Below are 22,303 nucleotides of genomic sequence, written 5' to 3'. Positions count from 1 at the left end.
AGAGCAGCATCATTACCATTGCAAGCAGTCCTAGCAGCCAGCACCAACTATCCTCTCCCCTGCAGCTCCTTCACCACAGGAAAGGAGGCACCATCGAGGGTAGAATGGGGAAAGAGGCCTGTCTGCAGGTAGCCCCCACCTCAGTGCACAGATGGCCAATTAACTGAGGCACTGCCTCCTACCCAGCTTGAAGAGCAAAAAGTCAACACTTGAAAAATAGTTTATTGGTGGGTTGTTTTTTTTTTTTTTATATAAAAAGTAAATAATCAACTCTCTATTCCCTTAAATCCCTCACAGCCTCCAGCTGTGCTCACCACTTGTATGTCTCCCTAGCACTGGACAGGGGAAAAAGAGCAACACAAGTTAAGCACCTTTAGGTCTTGTCTTCAGATGGTATTAGCTCAGTGCACAGCATCCTAGCCCCTCCCCCAAGGGGTAAAACCAGTATAGGGATGAATCCAGCCAGCCAGCAGCACCAGCAACACATCCTACTGCCAGTGAGGCACTCTAGCAAAAGAACCTGGGTGCTTTGTTTGGAACAGACCATCTGCTGCCCATAGCACACTCAGCTTCATGCAGCCGAGGGCTGGTGCCAAAGGCCTCTCCAATCTCCATACACACTACCTGTTAGAGAAAGCGTATGAACAGCTGACACCTTTCCGATCATACCTGGCCTGTCTCCATTCCAACCCCCAGAATCCATTAGGTGCCAATACTGGAAAGGAGGGCTGAGGCAGCAGTGGACACAGCAGCCATAACATTGAAATGGGGGTTTGGTGAACAGCACATGGAGCCAGGCCCTCGCACTATGAAACAAAATGGGAGAAACCTCAAGCACAAATTCTAAGCCGATACAAACTGAAAACGTGTACCTAAAACATCTCCCCTCCTCGGGGGGGGGGGGGGGGGGGGGAGCGGCTGTGGCACTTGGCTAGCTGAAACTCAAGCCAAGCACTGCAAGTTTAAAACCAAAGCACTTAAAATAGCCGATTTGATCATCCAGACCCTGAACGCTGCTCCAAGGAGAGTGGCTCAGGCCAATTCTGTGACTGTCAGGGTAATGGCTCCCAGACCCACGAACAGAGGGAAAGGCAGGAATAAGAAGGGGGGCATTATCTCCATCTGTGGAAATAGCTCAAAACACTGGGGGTTAGGAGGACTCTTCAGTAGAAGCTGCTGGTTCCCTGAGAACAGTTTTATATGCATCGAGGCAACCAGCTTAGCAGAGCAGTCCAGTGGGTAAGTTTTGCACTCTTCCCTCCAGCCACCCTTAAAACAGGATGAGGAGAGGCTTATGGTGAGCTTGCTGAGCCACACTGCAGACATGCTTTCGTTTGTATAAAGCAATGGATCGGGAGCCTCGTCACCCCACTGCAGTCAGTATTTCTGCATTGCTGGGGAATAGCTTTTGTTAAGGACTCTCCAACTTCCATCCAAAGCAGGCGGCCTCATCTGGCTGGGAGGGATCTAGCCACTTACTCCGAGCTCTCTTCAGCTTGCTTTTGTTTCTTCTTCTTCTTCTTTTTCTTCTTGGTGCTGGTGTCACTGGCCTGCAGAGAAGACGGAGCTCAGGAAGGGTGGTTGGGAAGGAATCACTGCTCATAGACTCATAGGTCAGAAGGGACCAGTATGATCATCTAGTCTGACCTCCTGCACAAGGCAGGCCACCGAACCCTACCCATCCACTTTTATAACAACCCCTAACCTATGCCTGAGTTATTGAAATCCTCAAAACTGGTTTGAAGACCTCAAACCAGTGATGTGTGATACACCTTTCAGCAAGGACTAATGAACTATTTACAGAAGGATTCATCTTAACTACCTCCCAGCAGCTCTCATCCATGAGGGAAGAGTGACATACCACGCTGCCCCCTCCCCCATCCAAGGCTCCTAACACAAAATCTGCCTGGCATGCAATGCACCCAGTACACTGGAAAAGCAATTGGCACACGACATCCATGGGCATCTAGCATGGTGCCCTATCTCCAACTGCACAGTTCCAGAGGCGCCAAAGGAAAGTGTAATAATTTCTGCCAGACAATTGTGAGAAAGCTACCCCGGGGCAAATTATTCCTAACCCATTAAACAAGGGCAGTCTGAACATAACAGCTGCTTCCACACCCTGCCCTCCAGGTTAATCTGCTTAGCCATGGCAGGCAGCCCCCAGGGACAGACAATGGTGCCAAGTGAGCTTAGCTATATTGAGGCTTGCAGTGCTGTAACTCTATACTGATGGAGGAAAGCAGCAACATACATGGACAAACTGAACAGGTGTCTCGAGTTTTGTAAGTATCACAAGGAGGGGTGTACAAGTGATGCCGTGCAGCCACACTCGTAGGCCTGCTGCTCTGCGGCACCATCCAGCTACCTACCACTTCCATTAGCTCCCCTTCGCTCTCAGCAGCTTCTTTGGCCTTCTTCTCTTTTTTCTTCTTTTTCTTTTCCTTCCTGCTCTGCTCCTCTGGTTGCAGAGTGGCCGGGGAGGACGGTGCCACTGCTGCCTCCTCATTTTCACTCTCTGTCTCCCGCTTTCTCTGTTTAACAGTAAAATCAGCATCAGATCAGCTCTCTCCCAGCTGAGCAGTAACAGGAGGCCTGTCTGGAGTACAGATGACAGACTCCACATAATCCTGAGGCCACCTCCTCAATTTGCCTTCCTAGCCTAGCCCTCTGCACCCTCAGGAGCGTGGTAAGAGCAAGCCTTATTCCTGGTAATGCTGTCAAGTTCATCACTGCTTTTGTAATGAGGGAGACTATAGATCTGCTGGAACCTATGGTTTTCTGAAAGCTTTGCAAGAATCCCTGGCACCCCCCTCCCTCATGATCTTCCCATAACATCATTCCATCTACAGCTTAGGGCTCCACATTCTTCCAGTCTCTGCTGTGTAATCTGTACACAAAGTGACAGAGCCCAAAAATCAGGCCCAAGGTTGGTCCCCAGAGATAACCTGCTTCCTTTGGTAACACACACGTGCTGGTTGGGCTTTTTCAACTGGGCTGAACTGCACAGACCAGAACAGGGGCTGGTGCCCATGGCCTCTGGAATCCCATCAGCACAGCTCTGCATTCACATTCTGGGCCATGGACTTGAGCCACTTTCAGGGCTCTTGTTCCCAGATCTTGTGCCGCAACTAATTCAAAGCCTGCCGATGTAACACTAAGCACACAGAATATGGATTGCATGTGAAAGTCCACTCTGCTGGACAAATCAAAGGAGAGTTCATGTTAACTCTGCCTTCCCCAAAGCAACAACATAAAAAAGCATTAAGTCACAGGATCAATCTGCCAAGGCAGAGATGTTCATCTGACAATACGCAGGTCTGAAATGGATGTCAAATGAAAGTAGCTTGATACTTACTTTTGGTACCCTCTCGGCAATGGCTGCTGGGGCTTCTGCCTCTTTCTTTACAGCAACACTGAACAGAGGAAAACACCGAGTCGAATGTGTGAGTACTGCCGATCAATCCTGTATGTTCAGATTTATTATCCTCCCTCCTAGATGCTTGCTGCAAACCAAACTACATCCTTCAGCCTCCTGCTACTACACAGTTTACATACTACAGCTCCTTTTCCTGATCACAGTTATATAACACTTGGTGGTGTACAGAAAGTCTGCAGCCCGCATCAGTGCCTGACTGTGCTGGACAAAGGCAGAGCCTTCCCTGTTTAATTTGGCAGACTGACTCCCTCTAGAGCCATAGATATCAAGCTAGAAAGGGATAACCGTCTGCTCACTTTGTCTGGAATAGCACCCCCTGCTGTTCCTCCAGGGCAGTGCTTCCTAGGGAGGGCAAATAACTGGATTGCAATTAACATTCTTTGAAAAGGTATTATATTGCCTGACAGTATTTTTAACATGCTACATTCAACTCCGGTGACCTTTTGTACCCCAAACTGACATTTTCCAGCAGAAGTCAGGATGCCACTTTCTTGGGGCATATTGCTGAGATAGCACAGCAGAGACTGAATGCATGCAATTGACCCCTCTGCCCCATCTCTCAAACACATCTCTGAAGCACTGTGCATTACCTGTAGTCCACATACTCCTTCTTCCAGGAATCCGGCGTGCTCTCATTGGGTTTGCCATGCTTGCTCAACAGGCCCTGCTTGATCATCATCATCTTTTGACTCGCCTGGTGTGACAATAAAGAGAGAAAAGGTCACATTCTAGCTTCAAAGCAGCTATCATTTCTACTTGGAGAAGTCAAACAGCATGTGACGAGACACTGTGGAAGAAAACCAAGTTCACGACGAAACCTTTACCAGGCCAGAGAGAGACAAAATATGCCCTCAAGGAGCCTCTGATGCTCATGGCAAATTATTGTCGTTGCTTAGGAGTTTATTCCCTGGCTGATGTCATTCTTCTATTTGCAACACTGGTTAATTAAAGTAGTAGTATTCCAGAAAAGATTTTTACCATCCCAGTTTGCTTATAAGAGTGTCACTACATGAGAAAGAACTGCAAGCAAATTGGAGTTAGTCTTCTACCGTTACAGACCCAGCTATACATGAATGCTAATCACATGTGCATCGGGGAAGCGGACTTGTGCAAGAAACACAGAAGTAGTATTTCTGCTGTTTCTGGAGTCCCTTTCAACAGGCTTTAGTACTCTGCCACACGCCCACGATTCACTGCGTTTCTAATGCTATTTTGAATTTCAGTGGCACCTTTCATTAGAGCATTTGGAGCATTCTTACAGACACTACTTCAGCCTCTCAAGAGTGGGGCATGAAGCATCTTTCTAATTCCTCCATGAGCCATCAGTATTGGGTGACAGACTTAAGTCATCTTTGCACACAGTGCTAATGTCAGCTACTTTACATCATTTGGCTCTTCCTGGAAGGATTCGCACCACAGACTAAAATCAGTCTGATCCTGGCTTAGCCTAGTGAAGATCCAGTCTACACCACCAACTGGAACCAGACTTTTAACCAGGTTAGGGACAGCTCAGTCCTTGGACATGGTTATAGCTGTGTAGACATAGCCCAAAGAGCCCAACAGTCTCACAGCAGGAACAAAGCTGATCAAGCCTTTTTAATCTTCTTGGCTCCAGGTTTAGACAAACTACAAAAACTTGGAAATGGTGGTGACAAACTGGAAGCCTTTATTTGGGACCTGCAGCTTTGTAAGAGGCTGCTTCGAACCCAATTTCTCAATAGCTGAATGCCATTTCCACCACCACACAGCCTCCCATCCTTAGTCTCACCTTGGGTCCAAGACCCCATTTGCGGGGGTAAGTGTCTCTTTCCATGATCACCCTCTTGATCTTTGCCACTACACCATGGTCACAAGTAGAAATCACTGCGGTGGTCATCAGAGCAATAGCTGCATTAGTGGAAAATAAAAAGAATGAACATTGAGCAATACTAACCAGCTACTAGAGTTAATCTCCTATGACTCAACGTTATGGTGATGCAGAGATGGCATTCCCAAGATTGACAATTTTCATCAGCCCCCTACACAATTACCCAAAAAGTCCATCCAACTCAAACCCTGGACAGGCTTCCACTTGTAACTCAATCCCCGTCTGGTTTTATCATCGGGGGAAAGTACAAACCAGGGAACTCTAGATCTAAAAACACAAGCACCTACTGCCTGAGCTAAAAGACTCAGCTCTCGTAGCCAAGACTGTAGCAGGCTCATCAACCACTATGTGGCTCAGCCCCTACTAGAGCACTGGATGCAGGTTCACAGACTAGCCAGAAGTGAACTGTTACACTGCTAAGTGGTATACTGTATTGGATACAGGGCATAAGCACCACACACACAGAGCACTGCTCATTGCCAGATGTGCACCCAGTCAGGATGGCACCTTAATCCTTATTACCCGGGCAATTCTTTGCTATAAGTATCTGGTAATAAAAAGGCATTAATACAAAATAACAGTACACACCCATTCAGCAGCCATCCAAGATGCATCATTTCTTTATACTAGATTTATTAGGAAAGAGGAGTTACCAGGCAGTAGTATGTGATCAGAGAGCATCACTCGTCTTGGTTGAGGTGGAGCCTCCAAGGAAAGAGGCTCCAGCCCTGCTGGCTCTGTCCCGCTCCTGCAGGCAGCCAGCCAGACCCTCCAGTAGCCCACAGTAGAACACTGAAAGGCTGGAGGGTGTTTGGAGGCTGCACAGCACAGAGACCCTAGAACAGGAATCTAGGTGCTGCAGGGAAGGCAGTGCAGCAGCACTCAGAGAATGGATAAACTTCATCATCATTTCACATACAGTGTGTGCCCAAAAGCCCAGGACATGGGAATGGAGTAAAGAGAAGTCAAACAAAAACCTCGCTATCTTCTGCAGGTTTTTTATTTTAATAGAGGGGTGTATCTAGGCTTGGAAGGATTAGACTTTTACTGCTAAGGTGTCAATAAATGCCAATTTCACTATAAAATATTTCCATTGATTTCTTTCTTCACCTAAGAACTTTGAGTTTGATTTAGGGATATTTGTACATTTTGACATATAATGTTGATAATGTGTTTTAACAGTTGTAAGGCTAACTTTTTGAATCTTAATGTCTGTCATTAAATATAATTGTCTGTCCTCCTATAATTTCGCACAACTGTGAGAATTTAAATTGATCAAAACAGAAAAAACACTGTTATAGAGCAATAAAAAAAATCTGTTACTGTAACAGATACCAGAGTTATAATTAAGCCATTATTTCTCAGCTGGCATCATTGACCTCTAAGCAATGTTGTTCTCACACTTCTAAGGGTAGCAAGTCACAGTTCTCTCAGTGACAGCATCCAATTATTTCCCTCCAGGAAAGATTCCGGCCATGGTGAGTGCCATCCCGCCCCCCATGTTTGTTACAAGCTTCTGAAGATGCTGTATTGCTCTGACTTTACTATCAACTAGCTTGGTGGCTGGAGGAAGAACATTGACCTCTTACCCATGCAAATGGCCTCCCCTTTAGTGGTGATGACAACAATCTCCTGATTAATCTCAATGCCATCTTCATACCTCAGAACACCAGGAAGCATGATCTTGGCACCGTAGCAGATGGCATTAACCTGGAAGGGAGGAAGAGGAAGGCTGAAAAATCTAGTTGAGAATGTAAAGTTTGATGATCTTAACCAATGCCTAACACTGACTCTGCAAATTTATTCAGCCACTCTAAATACCAGTTGGTGCTGCCCCAGTGATAAAATGTTTTTTCATATATGACTTGAGAGTCTACCCCTCCCCTAACTTCAGGATTTGGCCATTACTCCTCTGTTCAGACCTGCACATTGCCTCCTTGAAAGAGAGGCTGGTGGTTGTTTGAGGATCTGGATCACCACCACCAAAATTATTTGTTACTAGTTGTTCAAACTAGAGGTGAAGTTAGGGTGAAATGCATTAGTGTCACCCCACTGTCCCACCACCTGATGACATTTTCCAAAGCCATTCAGGAACTCACTGCACTGTCCTTCATAACCAGCCGTTTGTGTGAAGTCAGCAGCTTCTCCAAGGGGAAGATAACCCTCCTCAGGTAACTCTCATCCTTATTGTTGTCATACTGCCACTGGGCATCCAGTACATCATGCATCGTCACCATGTGGTCCTGCAGAGAGAGATGCCCACTATGTTAACCCTTGGCCCAGCCACCCAGTCAAATCAGACCAAGAAAATATGGCTAAAAACAAACACCCAAAGCAGTGATGAATTCTGGGGTTCCTAAAAGGGGTTGAAGATAAAATTAGCAAGAGCTACGAACAAGGCAGGTAAGTGCAATGCAAACTCCCCCACATAACTCTGCTAGCACCCCTCTGCTCTGACCTCTGCTGTTCCAGTCCTGGGACCCTCCTGACCAAACTGCCAAGTTTGTATACAACATTTACCACAAAAAACTCATTTATGACCCGACCCACAAATGAACTTAAGCTTCCCACGCATGAAACATCAGCATGTGAAAGATTGAGCTACCTAGTGCCCCAAACAGTGCACACAACAACGCTGTTTGCGGTGGCAGTATGCACCCTATCAGAAACCTCAGTACTCCAGATGCAGTACAACAGGCACTAAGATCACTGACTCTTAGGAAAAGTGGCTGCACCAAGAGGCTCCCTGCTATGAAGAGATCAGAGAACTTGTTCCACAAATGAAATGTTTCTCAGAACTCCAAGACCATCTGTGCCCATGCTGGAAAGTCTACCTAGGTTTTTATACCACCCCCAGCACAGCAGTATCCAAGGACATTACACAGGTGCCCATTTTAATCCAAGTATGGTTCCTAGGTTAGATACCTTGAACAGCCCAAAGCCAGAGCACAACAAGAAAGCAGCTGAGCTCTTTCAGTACGTGGACATTTTGTGCGCTGAGTGACGGAAGTGGCAGAAAGCAAAGCTTCCCATCTTCTTGACATGACTCCCAGCCACTCACTGTCCCAAAGTTTAATTACCAGAACAGGGACAGCAGCCCTGAACTGAACTCAACACTCTGGGTAAAGATAACTTACAACAAGGGCCTTTCAGAAGAAAGCCAGCCGTACCCTCCTACCTTCTCTCCCATGATCCCCGAGCGCACTCGCCGGAGCTCTTGCATCTGGCCTCCAACCCCCAGCAGCAGGCCCAGGTGGACACACAGTGTACGGATGTAAGTGCCAGCTTCACAACTCACCCAGAAGATACCTGGAATACAGGGAGGGAAGAGAAGAGTTTTGAGCTATCCACAGGTACCATAATTTAACACACTTGCCTGTAAGGATTAAAGGGAGCCCTGTGATTGGCTCCATGTTCAGTGTCTCCAATGAGCCATCAGTACTGGGTGACAGATGTAAGTCATCTTTGCACAGAGTGCTAATGTCATCTACTTTGCATCATTTGGCTCTTCATGGAACAAGAGTTCAGCAACTTTTATCATGGGAAAAATATTCAAGACTATTTTAGCTCTTGCAGAGGGTGGGGACTGGTAGTCTAAGGGCATCTCTCTGGACCTGGAAGAAGCTCATCTCACATGGAAGTTGGCACACTGGTGGGATTCTGTCAGCCAGAGACCACGATAATGAGGGATTCATCACATTTCCCCAGGAACATCAGAGGACACCACTTTTCCTCCTCTCAGATGGCTGTAGTGTAGTGTAGTGCATCCCTTTTGGTGTTCAGTCTGGAACACACCTCTCTTAAACCAGTTTCAATTAACAAGTTAAAGCCTGCATTTTAAAATGGGACCCTCCAGTGTCTGCTCATCACTGCACCTGGGAGAGGAACAGCAAGTCAACTCTAGTGGTGTGTTCGGAAGAGCCTCTCAGGGAGAGTCCACAACAGCACTTTCATGCTTTGAAGTGCTACCAGAGAACCTAGGTGTTGTTTTACCTAATCTCCTCTCAGGGTCATATTCTACCAGTTTGCTCTCGTAGATGGTTCGGACCCTCAGTTGCCTCTTGACAGCTGCAATGAGGGGAGGTCGCTGAAACAGGGCGCCGGTCAGAGTTTCTATTGCCTAGGGGAGAAGCAGACGAACTGTCAGCCTTCACCCTTTCGCAACCCACACAATCCCATCGGCACATCTAGACACAAAAGCATGCTGCTATTTAGGAATAAAAATAATTTTCCTGTTGTATATCACATGTTGTATCTGATTGTACTCCATTAAAGCAAGCCCATCTGAAACACTTAAGCACCCCCCCGAGACAGGAATTACTCCCCCAGCTACCAATGGGCTACTTTACCAGGCAGCAGCATGTGATCAGACAGCACTCATCTTAGTTGAGACAGAGCCTCCATGAAGAGGAGCTCCCACCCTGCTGGCTCTGCCCCTCTCCTGCACAGAGTTGGCCAGACGCACTAGCGGCTCCCAGCAAAACAATGAAAGGCTGGAGGGTATTTGGAGGCTGCACAGCACGGGGATCCTAGTACAGGAATCTGCATGCCGCAGGGAGGGCATTGCAGCAGCACTCTGAGAATGGATTCATCACCACTTCACATAAGTCTCCTCCTAGCAGGCGTGTGGTGTAACATTTTTTTTTTTAAATGCGCAATCATGGCATTTGTGAAACAGCAAGGGCATTTCAACATCTCAAGGACTGAGGTCCATACACAAGGGAGAATTGCAATTGTTATGGACAATCCTACTAAAACACAGACAGCAAATATACAGTGAACCAATGTAAATTAAGTAGCTGATTAAGTAACATGATGTCAAGCTGCACAATTTTGATTTTATTAGGGCTGTTTACTCTATTACCTCTACTGCAACAAAATGCTCTCAATGGCTCTTTAAGGAATGTTCCTATCCACATCTCCAAGGTACACTGATGAGACAATACAGCAGGAAGCCAACGTGGGCTCAGGCATTCAGAGACTTACCCTGGAAAGCTGAATCTCACTTTCAATAGCATTGTGCAGCCGAACGATTCCCACATACTCTTTGCCTGAAAGAATGACAGAAGAGTAGTCAGGAGTGGCCACTTGGATTTTATTGTTCACCGCCATGTTGGTGTTATTACAGTTCAAACATCTGTAGAGGCCAGTCTTAACAGCCACCGACTTCTAGAAGAGGCTCAAGCACAAACAGCTCTAACCCCTTGAATCTATCAACAAAAACCCAAGCTGCAGGTTTATTTATGGAGCAAGACTCATTGTGCAGGGCAGCACAGCACAAGTCTGAATAAAAGTAATGGTGACTTCTTGTGTGTAAATTAAAATTTGCTGTTCTGAGACCTGATCGGCTAAAATAAAAAATGGTGACAGCACAAAGCTCAGGAAAACAGTAATTTGCTTATAGGCACTAGTCCAAGTCAGAATACCGGGCCTTCAGTTCATCCCAACTTTGTATTCTGCCATAACGGACAGCAAACCTTAGTTAGAAATAGACTGGTTTTAGAGGCCTGGAACTGGAATCCTCTGCTCATCATTAAAATGCAGTCAGTCTGTCTTTCATCTGACCGCTTAAAAGAACTAGAGAGTAAACTACCCCAATGCAGTAAATGACATGCCTGCACTCTGCTGAGACTTGACCAGCCGTGTTGCTCGTTCAATGCACACAATCAGACACCCCGTCACTTTGGGGTCAAGAGTCCCACTGTGCCCCGTCTTCTCAACCCGTAGGATGCGCCGGATCCAGGCAACCACCTCATGGGAAGACGGATTGGATGGCTTGTCGAGGTTAATGAAGCCTGTCCTGGAACACATCACACAGATGATTAGAACCTCCAATGCCATTCGATATCCTCGTTGTATTTTACCAAGGGCATCTGGCTTCTAAAGAGAGACATTTTGCAGCCAAGAAAAAACTACATCCAAAGGAGCTCCTCGTAACGTGGAACATTTTCGGAAGTGCTGAGCAACCGACAGCTCTCACTGAGGTCAAAGGAGCTGCTAGGTGCTCTACATTTAAAACAGGACTTTTATTAAACAGCCTAACTCTAAATTTCTGTTTTTGAAGATTTTGGCCTTGCTGCCACCTTGACCTGACTGCATCATATATACAAGAGAAAACTCCCCCAGCCTAAAAAACATCTCCACTTTAGTCTTCACAGTGGATGTATATTTACTTGTGTCTCTTTAACAATACCTACTGTACAATAACAGGAGGTGAACCATGCTGGGAAAGGCAAGCTATATAGCAGGGGTAGGCAACCTGCGGCACACGAACTGATTTTCAGTGGCACTCACACTACCTGAGTCCTGGCCACCAGTCTGGGGCTCTGCATTTTAATTTAATTTTAAAATGAAGCTTCTTAAACATTTTAAAAACATTTACTTTACATAAAACAATTGTTTAGTTATATATTACAGGCTTATAGAGAGAGAGACCTTCTAAAAAATATTAAAATGTATTACCGGCACACGAAATCTTAAATTAGAGTGAATAAATGAATACTCGGCACACCGCTTCTGAAAGGCTGCCAACCCCTGCTATATAGCTTTCAGACACCATAACATTACTCTACTTTCCATTTCTGAATATATCCCAAAAGAATCTGTAACTAGAACAAATTGAAATGTACGAGACTGGTAACCAAATTTAAAGAGGAATTTTGTATAGCCAACAACAGTGGAGAAAAAGTAACTATTTCCAGACCTACTTAAGCTGGGAGAGTCACCAAACACGGAGGGTGTAAACTGTGACACAAGTTACAGTTTTCCCCAACAAACATACCTAACATACTCAGCAATGTCTCTCTTCAGGGGATTGCAGCCAGAGGGAAGGGGTGTGTAGTGCGTTGTCCTCACATTTAGCTTGTCAAAGTTCTACAAAATCCAAACAAAATGTACCATAAACAAATACTGTAAGTCTTGAGAAACAAATCCCATTTTACCTAGAATGCAGCTCTCCAGGGGAGATGATAAAAAACAACACACCCACACAATCTGACCTAATTTAAATTATGATAAACTGAAAATGCCTCTCCCATACTGGTAGAGTCCTAGAAACAGACTTAGCAGCCCCAAGGATGCTTTCAACAGCAAGAAAAGGCCATCTCTATGCAAAGATTAGAAGCTATGTAGAGCAACAAAGCTTTACAAAGTAGAGCAAATCCAGGGTGCCTGTGTACAGAATGAGGGTCTCTGTGGAGACTTATCCAAACATCATCCCTATGCAGAAAGAAGAGATGGGCGTAAATCCTGTGGAGATGATAAGGCAGGTCAAGGTCATATGGGGAGGGGATAGCTCAGCAATTTGAGCATTGGCCTGCTAAACCCAGGGTTGTGAGTTCAATTCTTGAGGGGGCAATTTAGGGAACCGAGATTAACAAAAAAATCAACAAAAACAAAACACACTGGGGATTTGTCCTGCTTTGAGCAGGGGGTTGGACTAGATGATCTCCTGAGGTCCCTTCCAATTCTGATAGTCTATGATATGCGGTTTGACAGATCAGGCACACAATGAGTGCAAGTGCTTTTCAACATTTGGGTCATGGAGCCTGGTGTAAGATTGGTTGCCCTCTGCCTTAGGTTCCCACGTAGGCTATTTTCTTTGCAGGCAGGCTAAGGCACACATGTGAAACAAGGAATAATGTTTTTATATCTGTATACATACAGACTGAATCCTATAATCCTCTTTACCTTCAGTAGCAAGGGCCACTGAGATGTGTCCAGCTGTGCCACTCGGGATTCAGGTTTGATAAAGAATTCCTCTGTGTGTTGTATGTCCTGGGGAGAAATATCACAGGTCAGAGAAGTGGAGTTGACATGCAAAGTGTCTCATCTCTTTTTTTTACAACTGAAAGTCTTTTGTATTCTGTTGCCAACATTCACAAATTATTGCTAACACATCTTACACAATAACAGCTACACCAAAGCAACACATCCATAGAACCACCACTTGGCTGCAAACCATCATTGTCCAGAGAGATTATGGCTATAATACCAAGTATAACTGAAGAGTGCTGAAACTGAAGTAATGAAACATGATGCAAAGCAGCTCCTCAGAGCGCCACGGCTACATGTTTGAATGCAGAATAATCCCAGTCTGCTCCCTTCACTCACTAAAACACTAGCAAAGTTTCAGTTCCGTACCCCTGGATTGTGGGATTATCATAAACAGAGAATGAAAGCTATTCTCCAAAAGACAGAATCTCTGACACATTACGGAAGAGCAAACACTTGACTTAGGCGATGTCTACACTAGCACTTTTGTTAGTCAGAGGTGTAAAAGAAACCACATCCCAACTGGCATAAATGTCACCAACGAAAGTGCTGATGTGGACAGTGCTATGTTGGCAGGAGCCCCTCTCCAGGAAACACAGCTATCGCTGCTCTTTGGGGTTAAATTATGTCGTTGGGAGAGCTCACTCCCATCAGCATACAGCAGCTACACGGGAGACCTTACAGCGGCATAGCTGCAGCCGTTTATAGTGTAGACATAGCATTTTTCTCTTTTCAAATTGTGATGTGTTAAGACGTGATTAGCCAGTGTCTTTTTATTGGAGAAGTTGCTTAACTAAGGCTATTTTGCTTCTCTCGATTTCAGGTGACTGAGTGAATGGGTGAAAAGAAAAAAAAAGACTAAATCCCAATCCAATAATAGATTATTTCCATTTAAAAAATGAATAAAGGTCAACTTAGGACAGCTTCTCTTTTGAATGACACATTCTAAGCACACACATTCCTTCCCCCCCCCCCACCAGGATAATTCATTAAACTAATAAGAACAGAATTTAAAATGTAATTAAGCTAATAATCAAATCAAATAATACACAAGGTTGAGAAAAGACTGTTTGTACATCTGGGTACAGTGTTTATATCAGGGGTCGGCAACCTTTCGGAAGTGCTGTGCCGAGTCTTTATTTATTCACTCTAATTTAAGGTTTTGCATGCCAGTAATACATGTTAAGGTTTTTAGAAGGTCTCTTTCTATAAATCTATAATATATAACTAATCTACTGTCGTATGTAAAGTAAACAAGGTTTTTAAAATGTTTAAGAAGCTTCATTTAAAATTAAATTAAAATGCAGAGCCCCTCAGACCGGTGGCCAGGACCTGGGCAGTGTGAGTGCCACTGAAACTCAGCTTGCATGCCACCTTTGGCACCCGTGCCATAGGCTGCCTACCCCTGGCTTAGATTATCCACAAATACAAAGTTTGTTTTTAAAGTCATAAGAAACATAGTGCATAATCAGCAGTAACCCAAATTTAGGCTGGGACCCTTCGGGGGTCACGAGGTTATTACATGGAGGGTCACGAGCTGTCAACCTCCACCCCAAACCCCACTAGCCTCCAACATTTATTTTATATATTTAACACCATCATAAAAGTGTTTTTAACGTATAAGAGGAGTAGCACTCAGAGGCTTGTTGTGTGAAAGGGGTCACCAATAAAAAAGTCTGAGAACCACTGGTTTAGGTATTCGGTACATTACTCATAAAAAAATGTATACAGAGTGTTGGTGGCAGAAAGCAAAATACTAAACCTGCAGTCAGTTGCAGTGCAAATACATCACTCCACTGGATCCTAAGCAGCCATTTTAGTCTTAAGAGATTTACTTTTATTGGGGGAAAAAAGTAGCTTTACTCCAAGAGACACCAACATTCTAAATACTCTGGGATCAAAGCTGATAAAGAATTTAAAAATCTGCTACAGTTTTCTGCCCTCAGTCAGGGCAGTTCTATTTGTCTATGCATACTCGGAGCAAGGAGAGGTGCTGATTCAGGACAAAGACTCCAATCGTCTTTTATTCTAAGACCCTGAGTTCCCATGGGCAGCATTCAACAAAACCAAGGCAGGAGACAACATGGCTCACCTTCTATCCTGCTGCTTCTCTCCCCTCCAACTAAAGACCTAAAATTGCAGGTGAGTAAACACTATTAAACCATTACTCACACAGTAAGACATTCCAGAAGTGGGCCATTGAGTCCTTTTTTAGAAATACTGAAAACTGGTGAAGCAGGTTCCAAGATCTTCCCTAAACAAGAATTTTGCTCAACATGAAATCAAGTCAAGGCACCAAGCTAGCCTGGAGGCAAACTCAGCCATACAAGAGAAAAAAGCTCCACTCACAGCAACATCTGCATCTGGTAGAGATTTCTTATCCTTTTTCTTTTTCTGCTTCTTAGCTATACAACCTATATTTGAAACAGAGAGGTACATTAAATATTTTTCATACCAGAACTCATCCAAATCCAAACATTTTAAACTAGGATAACCTCCTGTGGCAAGAGCATATAAAACAGCAAAATTAACAAACAAGCAACATTTATCTCCTAAAAATTAGATTCCTTAGTTCAATATAACGTTTAGAATCAACTTAATTATTATTTGTTCAATTCTTTGTTGCCTTCAAGATCACTCAGAGGCAACATATGATATTTAAGAACAACTATTTCCACACTGCAATTTTCTTCTTTTTCCGTTGTCTTTTCTTTCTCTCCCTCCTCCCCATCTGTCTCTTTCCTACTTTTTACCAGTCTGCATTTTCCTTTCCGAAGCAACTCCAATTCCAGGAGCTCCTCCCCCCTCCCATCTTCTAACAAAAAATGGGCAATGAAATAACCATTGAGGACATGAAAAATATCTTCATTAGGCTTCAGAGTCATGGCTGAAGGGAGATTAACGGGGTAGGAGCGGGGGGAAGCTCACACCGCCCAGTCTCAGAGCCACGTGCCGGGATTCCCACACGCCACGCTGACAGATTTCCAGCACAGCTCGGGGGAACGAAAGCCGAGGGGCTGGCACACGCCGGGGGCCGAGCACACCCCGCTGGGCCTGGGAAACGGGTTTGTGTCACTACGACACCAGCTGTTGTTCCTGGAGGTAATTCCAGGGGCTCCCGAGTTTCCCAAGGCCGCCCAAGCCACGTGCGCGCGGAGCGCAGCGGCCCCAGTTAGCGGCAGGGCTCGGATCGCGGGCCCAGGCGGCGGAGCAGGGCCACGCCCGGGACAGCCGGAGAGCTCGAGACCGACCCCGGCCCCAGGCCCCGCGCTCGGGCCAGGCTCCCCACCTTCCCCGTCCGCCATCTTCGCTGCGCGCACTCCCTGAGCCGCGTGCGGCCGCCACCCGCCACTGCGCAGAAAGAGAGAGTGGAGCGCCGCCCCCGTCCCGAGATGCACCGCGCCAAGCGCCGTCCCTATCACGTGCTCAAGGACCCGGCCGGAGGGGGAGGGGAGGTGCTGCTTTCCCGCCACCTGACGAGGCGGAGTGCGGCCCGCTCCTGTCACGTGACGGGCCAGCAGCCCTGCAGGAGGCCCCAGCCCGCTGACAAGCTCCGGGCACAGCGCCGCCGCCCCTCATGGCCCGCTCCTGCGGGGCGCTGGTCACCCCCTCCCAGCCACCAGCATCGCCGCCTCGGCACCCCCCCCCCGGCGGAGCCTCACGCCACGGGCAGGGCCGTAAATCGAGCCTAGGGGGGTACTGACCCTGCCAGCTGGCGCTAAGGGGAGGTCCGAGCGCCATCGCCAGACCTCCCCCGAAGGCAAGCAGATTATTTGACTCTTTGGCATGTGGGAAGCGGTCACAGCTTTAAAAAAAGAGTTACTGCTGCAGGAAAGCGGTGCCAGAGTCCGTATTGACACTGCACATGCTCATTCCACTTTCTGAAGGGAAAGGCGAGAAACGCCTCATGCCTTGGCTCCTGTCCGTCCCCTGCAGACATCACCATACGAGTGCCAAGCCCTAGGGCTATCGTAAACATGATGCCGCAGGTAGGAGCGAACTCTGGTGGAATGGAGGAAGGAGGTGTTTTCCTTTTTTTAAAAGGCATAATACAGCTTAAAAGAGTAGAAAGAAAAGGGTATGAGTATGTTACAGAATCACATACCATGGTAAAGTATGTAATAAGCAATCTCTAACCAGGAACAGAGTTTTCTATGTTTAGAATAGCCCTTCTAGAACATTTTCAGCACTCCTATGATAGCCCTTAGGCCTCAGCATGCTTTGAAGCACTCTGTTCCCACCCATCAGCAGTTCAGTACATGGTTAATGAGTCTTCCCCAGAGGAGAGACACCTGCAGTTTTGTTTTTTCATAGTTTTATCTTTAAGATGCAATAGTAGCTCTCTAACATTTCCCACCCTTATCCTGCCTTCTGGCATTGCACCTTGCAGCACACACACAAGCTTTGATAGCTAAAGACTACTTCAGGATAATAAAGACAGGAAACTCGATTCTGAGTTCCACTACATAGATGCTTCAGTAGAGTCATAGAATATCAGGGTTGGAAGGGACCTCAGGAGGTCATCTAGTCCAACCCCTGTTCAAAGCAGGACCAATTCCCAACTAAATCATCCCAACCAGGGCTTTGTCAAGCCTGACATTAAAAACCGGTAAGGAAGGGGAGTCCACCACCTCCCTAGGTAACCCATTCCCAGTGCTTCACCACTGAGTGAAAAAGTTTTTCCTAATATCCAACCTAAACCTCCCCCACTGCAACTTGAGACCATTGCTCCTTGTTCTGGCATCAGGTACCACTGAGAACAGTCTAGATCCATTCTCTTTGGAACCCCCTTTCAGGTAGTTGAAAGCAGCTATCAAATCCCCCCTCATTCTTCTATTCTGCAGACTAAACAATCCCAGTTCCCTCAGCCTCTCATAAATCATGTGCTCCAGCCCCCTAATCATTTTTGTTGCCCTCCGTTGGACTCTTTCCAATTTTTCCACATCCTTCTTGTAGTGTGGGGCCCAAAACTGGACACAGTACTCCAGATGAGGCCTCACCAGTGTCAAATAAAGGGGAACGATCACATCCCTCAATCTGCTGGCAATGCCCCTACGTATACAGCCCAAAATGCTGTTAGCCTTCTTGGCAACCAGGGCACACTGTTGACTCATATCCAGCTTCTCGTCCACTGTAACCCCTAGGTCCTTTTCTGCAGAAGGTCCTTTACTGAGTCATACCTCAGTGAATGCACTGATGATTTCAAAACATCTGCCAGTAAAAATTACATTTCAAAACATTTAAGAAAATAATGTAAAGTTCACTTTTATATGTATAAATCAGTTTGCAGTTGCACATAAAGCAACAAAGACACAAAATACCCATCAATTTCCAGTGCTTTACAGGGATGTTTTGTCTCCACTTACAACAAAGGCTTGAAGTATTTTTTTAAGCAATTTCCAAAACAGCCTCACTTTTATTCACACAGAAGACCATGTTAGGTAGGAATACGACATAGTTTGAGGTCCACAAGGTGTCATTTATGTCAAAGGTAATCCAGTTCGCAAAAAGAAAAAACACAACAAAACATTGTTTCTTTAGGATGCCTATATATGATTAAAGGGAACCCACCCAGAAAGGCGCAACTAAAGTTCATCCTCTGCAGGAAAACATTCTTTCCAGAAGATGACCAGCAACATGCTCTTCTCAAGGCAGTGTTACCATTTTTCAGCACATAAGTGCCATATGTGAAAGCAGAATGAATTATAATATTGTGAAAATAGAAAGGATTAAAGAAATGTTGTCTGTACCTTTAAGCAAAACTGTTGGAATGCTGCAATCCAGGTGTCAGGAATACAGACATTAACATAGAACAGTTGCACTGTTTAAGGGCAATTGGTGAAGTATTAGCCTTAGATCGATAAGAGTTAGTAAGGAAGTAGGATATGCATGCTGTGCCCCAGGTGAATTTTACTGTTTTGCTTTCTTTGTCCCATTCCCGCTCTTTTATCTGTATAAATAAGACTGTTTGGGTCTTGCATGGCCGCTCACATTATCTGGATGTTATTAGCAGAGCGCTGTGCTAATAAAACAGAGTGGTCTGACAAACTGTGAGTCCTGAGTCTAACTTTGACAATTTGGAGGTTCCACCGAGATGGCAACCGTCTTCACTGGGGCCGTGTGATTCCTGACCGTTTTTGTAGGATGACCGTGGCAGCCGGCACCTGGGCATTTGGCCTGAGCAGTCCTCCACTAGAGCGGAAAGGCGCACAGCCACAGTGAGGTCTACGCCATCGAACCTGTTGGTTCCCCCTCTGTTCTGGTAGGGATCCCAGGATCTGACATCAGGAATCTGGTCAGGTAATTATTTCTGTGTTTTGTCTGGACTGAGGACTGCCCTGTCTCTGTGTTTATCCATCCTCTTGTGGAGTGTTTGAGTCCGGGCACTGTCTCTGTCTGGGGATCGGCCGACCAAGGGCTTCCTGTCCCCGCGGTCTGAGTGAGTGGAATCTGCACAATCGCAGCCGCACTGCACTTTGGGTAAAACCCCTGGTGTGAAAGCAAGGGCAATTGAGGCAGTAGCCTGTGGGCTCCTTTTGTGTGTTGCATTGGGCATCGCTCTGACGAACCCGAATTTCCTTCTTGTGCGATTGGTGTGTAAAGTCCTCCTGTATTGGTAACCAGACGTCTAAGTCGGGACAGTTCCCTAAATTAACGCCGGCTCATTTTATGTATTTAGGATGGGTCCGGACTCCTGTAAAAAGGGTCTAGACTCCCGTAAATTTCTGGAAAAATGGTCTAGGCTAACTTAAGGGGATCCCAAAACTCAATGGCCACTGTTAAAATCTTGGAACAAAGACTGAGTGGACGTCTTAAAAGACAAACTCGGCCAACCTAAAACTAAATTGGCTAAAGGAGAGGTTAATTGTTTGATGTAGTGGTGGCAAGAGGCAAATCATAGGTGGACAAAATCAAAACTCGCCTCTCTCAAATATTCAAATAATAAGTTAAACGCTTTATTAAAAGCCTCCTCTCCCACCACCAGACTGAGCGCTCCCCTTTACCCCGTTCTCCAAACCCCGGATCCATCCAACCCCCTTCATACTCCCATCTCATTGTAAAAAGGACAAAATGCCCCTTGTTCTGTTCCCCTTTGTTGTCTGCCTCAAAAACTGATTCTTTAGTGTTCCACTACCAATTCAGCAAGGAGGGTGGGCTCCTCAACTAGCCCCCACCCTGGTCCCTTTCCTTGAACATTTCTTTCAAAATTGTGAAATGACCACAATATCACTCACAAACGGTTCATTGAAAAAAAAAAAAAGCAGGATCGGGCCCAGACAAGCAGGCAAGCAACAGATAAACAAACTGAAAAGCAGGTTGAAAGCCCTAAGGGAATAGTGTCAGGAGTAAGAAAAGCAGTAAGTGCGGGCATGAACCCTTGGAACAATGCTTAAAATGGTGAAATCTGAGGTGATAAAGGTGTCATTTTGGGACATAAACAAGTGATTTAAGAAAAGAGGAAAAAGTTAAATCTACAGAGGCTGGAGAGAATTAAGCAGTTAAACTTTGTGAAAATGTTTAAAAAGGACCATGTTAAAGAGGGAGAATTCTTCGTTTCTTTGCAGCCATTCTGAAGGGAAAATGGGCTCTTTTTCCAGAAGAATGCCTGTAAATAATCCATATATATATATATAAAAACAAAGCAGTGTAAAGAAAAAATATATATATATATATAAAAACAAAGCAGTGTAAAGAAATGTTAAACAAAAGAAAATGTGTATGTATCTATTTGTCTGTGAAAATATGTAACCTAAGAATCTAAACCAACACATCTGGTTTGTAAAACTCCTGTTTTCTAGGTGTGAGATAAATTGCTTTTGTTTTTGTTTTTAATGCCACTAAAAATTCATTTGACTCTTTAATTCAAAGTTGCAAAACTGACAGACCTTTTTGCAAGACCCAGGTAATTAGTGCTGTTTGGCTTTGAGATTTAGCATTCAACCCTTAAGGGGTAACTTGATTCTTTACAAAAATTAAAATGTTTTTAAATAAAGACCAAGTCACGGCTGCAATAGGGCAGTCAAAATCAGGAGAATGGGGAGAGATTCTGAAGTCTTTTTGTTTGTTTGGGTTTTTTTTTTGTAACAATAGCAGATAAAAGCTGTAATGAAAGAATAAGAAATTAACAGTGACCCTCTGAAGCAACAGCAGAAGTGAGGTGCACAAAACAAAAAGCAGCAATGTTAAAAACACTGAGCCTTAAAATAGCTCTGTGTAATCAGACTGTCACTTTTATAAGGGTACATGAAAACTCTGTAAGAACAAAACAAACAGTTACACCTTATGTAAAAATTAATATGGCTAATGTTTTTAAAAAGTTATAGTATAGAAGGAATGTGCATTTTCCCTAGGACATGTGCAGTGTATATTGTAGAAAGGGGTAAAAGAAATGCAAATGAAACATGTTGCTGAATTAAAACCCTATTAGCGCTCCAAAAAGAGCCAATCGGCTGTGTTTTCTTTTTCAGATCCCTGTGTGTTAAGACAGAGGGTATGTCTACATCTAAAATTTTGCAGCGCTGGTTGTTACAGCTGTATAAGTACAGCTGTATAGGGCCAGCGCTGCAGAGTGGCCACACTTACAGCAACCAGCGCTGCAAGTGGTGTTAGATGTGGCCATACTGCAGCGCTGTTGGGCGGCTTCAAGGGGGGTTCGGGGAACGCGAGAGCAAACCGGGGAGGGAGACCACCTTTGCCGCGGTTTGCTCTCGCGTTCCCCGAACCCCCCTGCAAACCGCAGGGAAGGAGACCAGCTTGCACGGAGGTTCGGGGAACGCGAGAGCAAACCGGGGAAACGAGGCCCCGCGTGTCTAGCCCCCCAGCCACAAAAGAGCCGAGAGGTTTGGTCTGGGTGTTGGCGAACATCCCCTCTGGTCTGGGGGGAGGGATTGGAAAGTACGCGCCGCAGCAGCAGCTCCCCGCCCGCCCGCGCGCAATGGGTTCCCCTGGTCTCCGCTTTAAAACGCGCTTAAAGACCGTGGCTTAAAAACAGCAACTGCAAACTTCCCTTGTAAGCAGAACAGCCCGAGGTTTGAAACTGCTGCCGCGGCATCTGCTCAGCCCAGCCGAGCAGGAAGTCCGTCCTCCTGCTTTGTTTTGAAGTGTGACTCCATTGCTGGCTCAGTGCAGTGCAGGGATCGGAGCCAGGAGAAGTGGATTTTTGAATGTATTTAGCTGAGCCGGGAGTATCAGATGTCCCCCCACGGTCAGCTAGCTTAAAGCTT

General features: G+C 45.6%; 1 protein-coding gene and 6 non-coding genes across 9 annotated transcripts; all 7 read right to left on the bottom strand.

Moving 5' to 3' along the window:
- Window positions 1-202: 202 nt before the first annotated feature.
- DKC1 (dyskerin pseudouridine synthase 1) lies at window positions 203-16,469 on the bottom strand. Of its 3 annotated transcripts, XM_030575065.1 has the most exons (15): window positions 16,369-16,468; window positions 15,429-15,493; window positions 12,996-13,082; window positions 12,088-12,179; window positions 10,922-11,106; window positions 10,293-10,357; window positions 9,300-9,426; window positions 8,485-8,615; window positions 7,406-7,549; window positions 6,896-7,016; window positions 5,208-5,326; window positions 4,030-4,133; window positions 3,359-3,416; window positions 2,373-2,534; window positions 203-1,550 (listed from the first exon to the last, which is right to left on the bottom strand). In XM_030575065.1, the coding sequence occupies exons 1-15, from the start codon at window positions 16,382-16,384 to the stop codon at window positions 1,476-1,478; spliced, it is 1,551 nt and encodes a 516-aa protein (XP_030430925.1). In that variant the 5' UTR covers window positions 16,385-16,468; the 3' UTR covers window positions 203-1,475. The 3 variants fall into 3 exon arrangements, with proteins under 3 accessions (XP_030430925.1, XP_030430924.1, XP_030430927.1); XM_030575064.1 differs by lacking the exon at window positions 203-1,550 and having other exon boundaries at window positions 2,178-2,534; window positions 16,369-16,469; XM_030575067.1 differs by lacking the exons at window positions 203-1,550; window positions 2,373-2,534; window positions 3,359-3,416 and having other exon boundaries at window positions 4,026-4,133.
- On the bottom strand, window positions 3,598-3,733 carry LOC115658155. The gene has a single exon (XR_004002188.1). It is a non-coding gene; the product is annotated as a small nucleolar RNA SNORA56 (small nucleolar RNA).
- On the bottom strand, window positions 4,757-4,832 carry LOC115658149. The gene has a single exon (XR_004002182.1). It is a non-coding gene; the product is annotated as a small nucleolar RNA SNORD83 (small nucleolar RNA).
- Window positions 5,973-6,221, bottom strand: LOC115658159. The gene has a single exon (XR_004002192.1). It is a non-coding gene; the product is annotated as a small nucleolar RNA SNORD17 (small nucleolar RNA).
- LOC115658154 lies at window positions 8,294-8,430 on the bottom strand. The gene has a single exon (XR_004002187.1). It is a non-coding gene; the product is annotated as a small nucleolar RNA SNORA36 family (small nucleolar RNA).
- LOC115658148 lies at window positions 8,737-8,812 on the bottom strand. Its single transcript, XR_004002181.1, has one exon. It is a non-coding gene; the product is annotated as a small nucleolar RNA SNORD83 (small nucleolar RNA).
- Window positions 9,669-9,909, bottom strand: LOC115658160. The gene has a single exon (XR_004002193.1). It is a non-coding gene; the product is annotated as a small nucleolar RNA SNORD17 (small nucleolar RNA).
- Window positions 16,470-22,303: the final 5,834 nt, after the last annotated feature.

This window comes from Gopherus evgoodei, chromosome 9, assembly GCF_007399415.2.
Source record: "Gopherus evgoodei ecotype Sinaloan lineage chromosome 9, rGopEvg1_v1.p, whole genome shotgun sequence".
Taxonomy (NCBI): Eukaryota; Metazoa; Chordata; order Testudines; family Testudinidae; genus Gopherus; species Gopherus evgoodei.
This window is presented reverse-complemented; position numbering and strand designations above follow the sequence as displayed.

What these genes read in the sequence shown, in the direction of transcription:
- DKC1 (XM_030575064.1), bottom strand. An exon ending in AATGGGGTCTTGGACCCAAG is followed by an intron (nt 4,134 to 5,207) that starts GTGAGACTAAGG and finishes TTGTCACACCAG; the next exon opens with GCGAGTCAAAAGATGATGAT. An exon ending in AAGGAGTATGTGGACTACAG is followed by an intron (nt 3,417 to 4,029) that starts GTAATGCACAGT and finishes TCCTCTGTTCAG; the next exon opens with TGTTGCTGTAAAGAAAGAGG.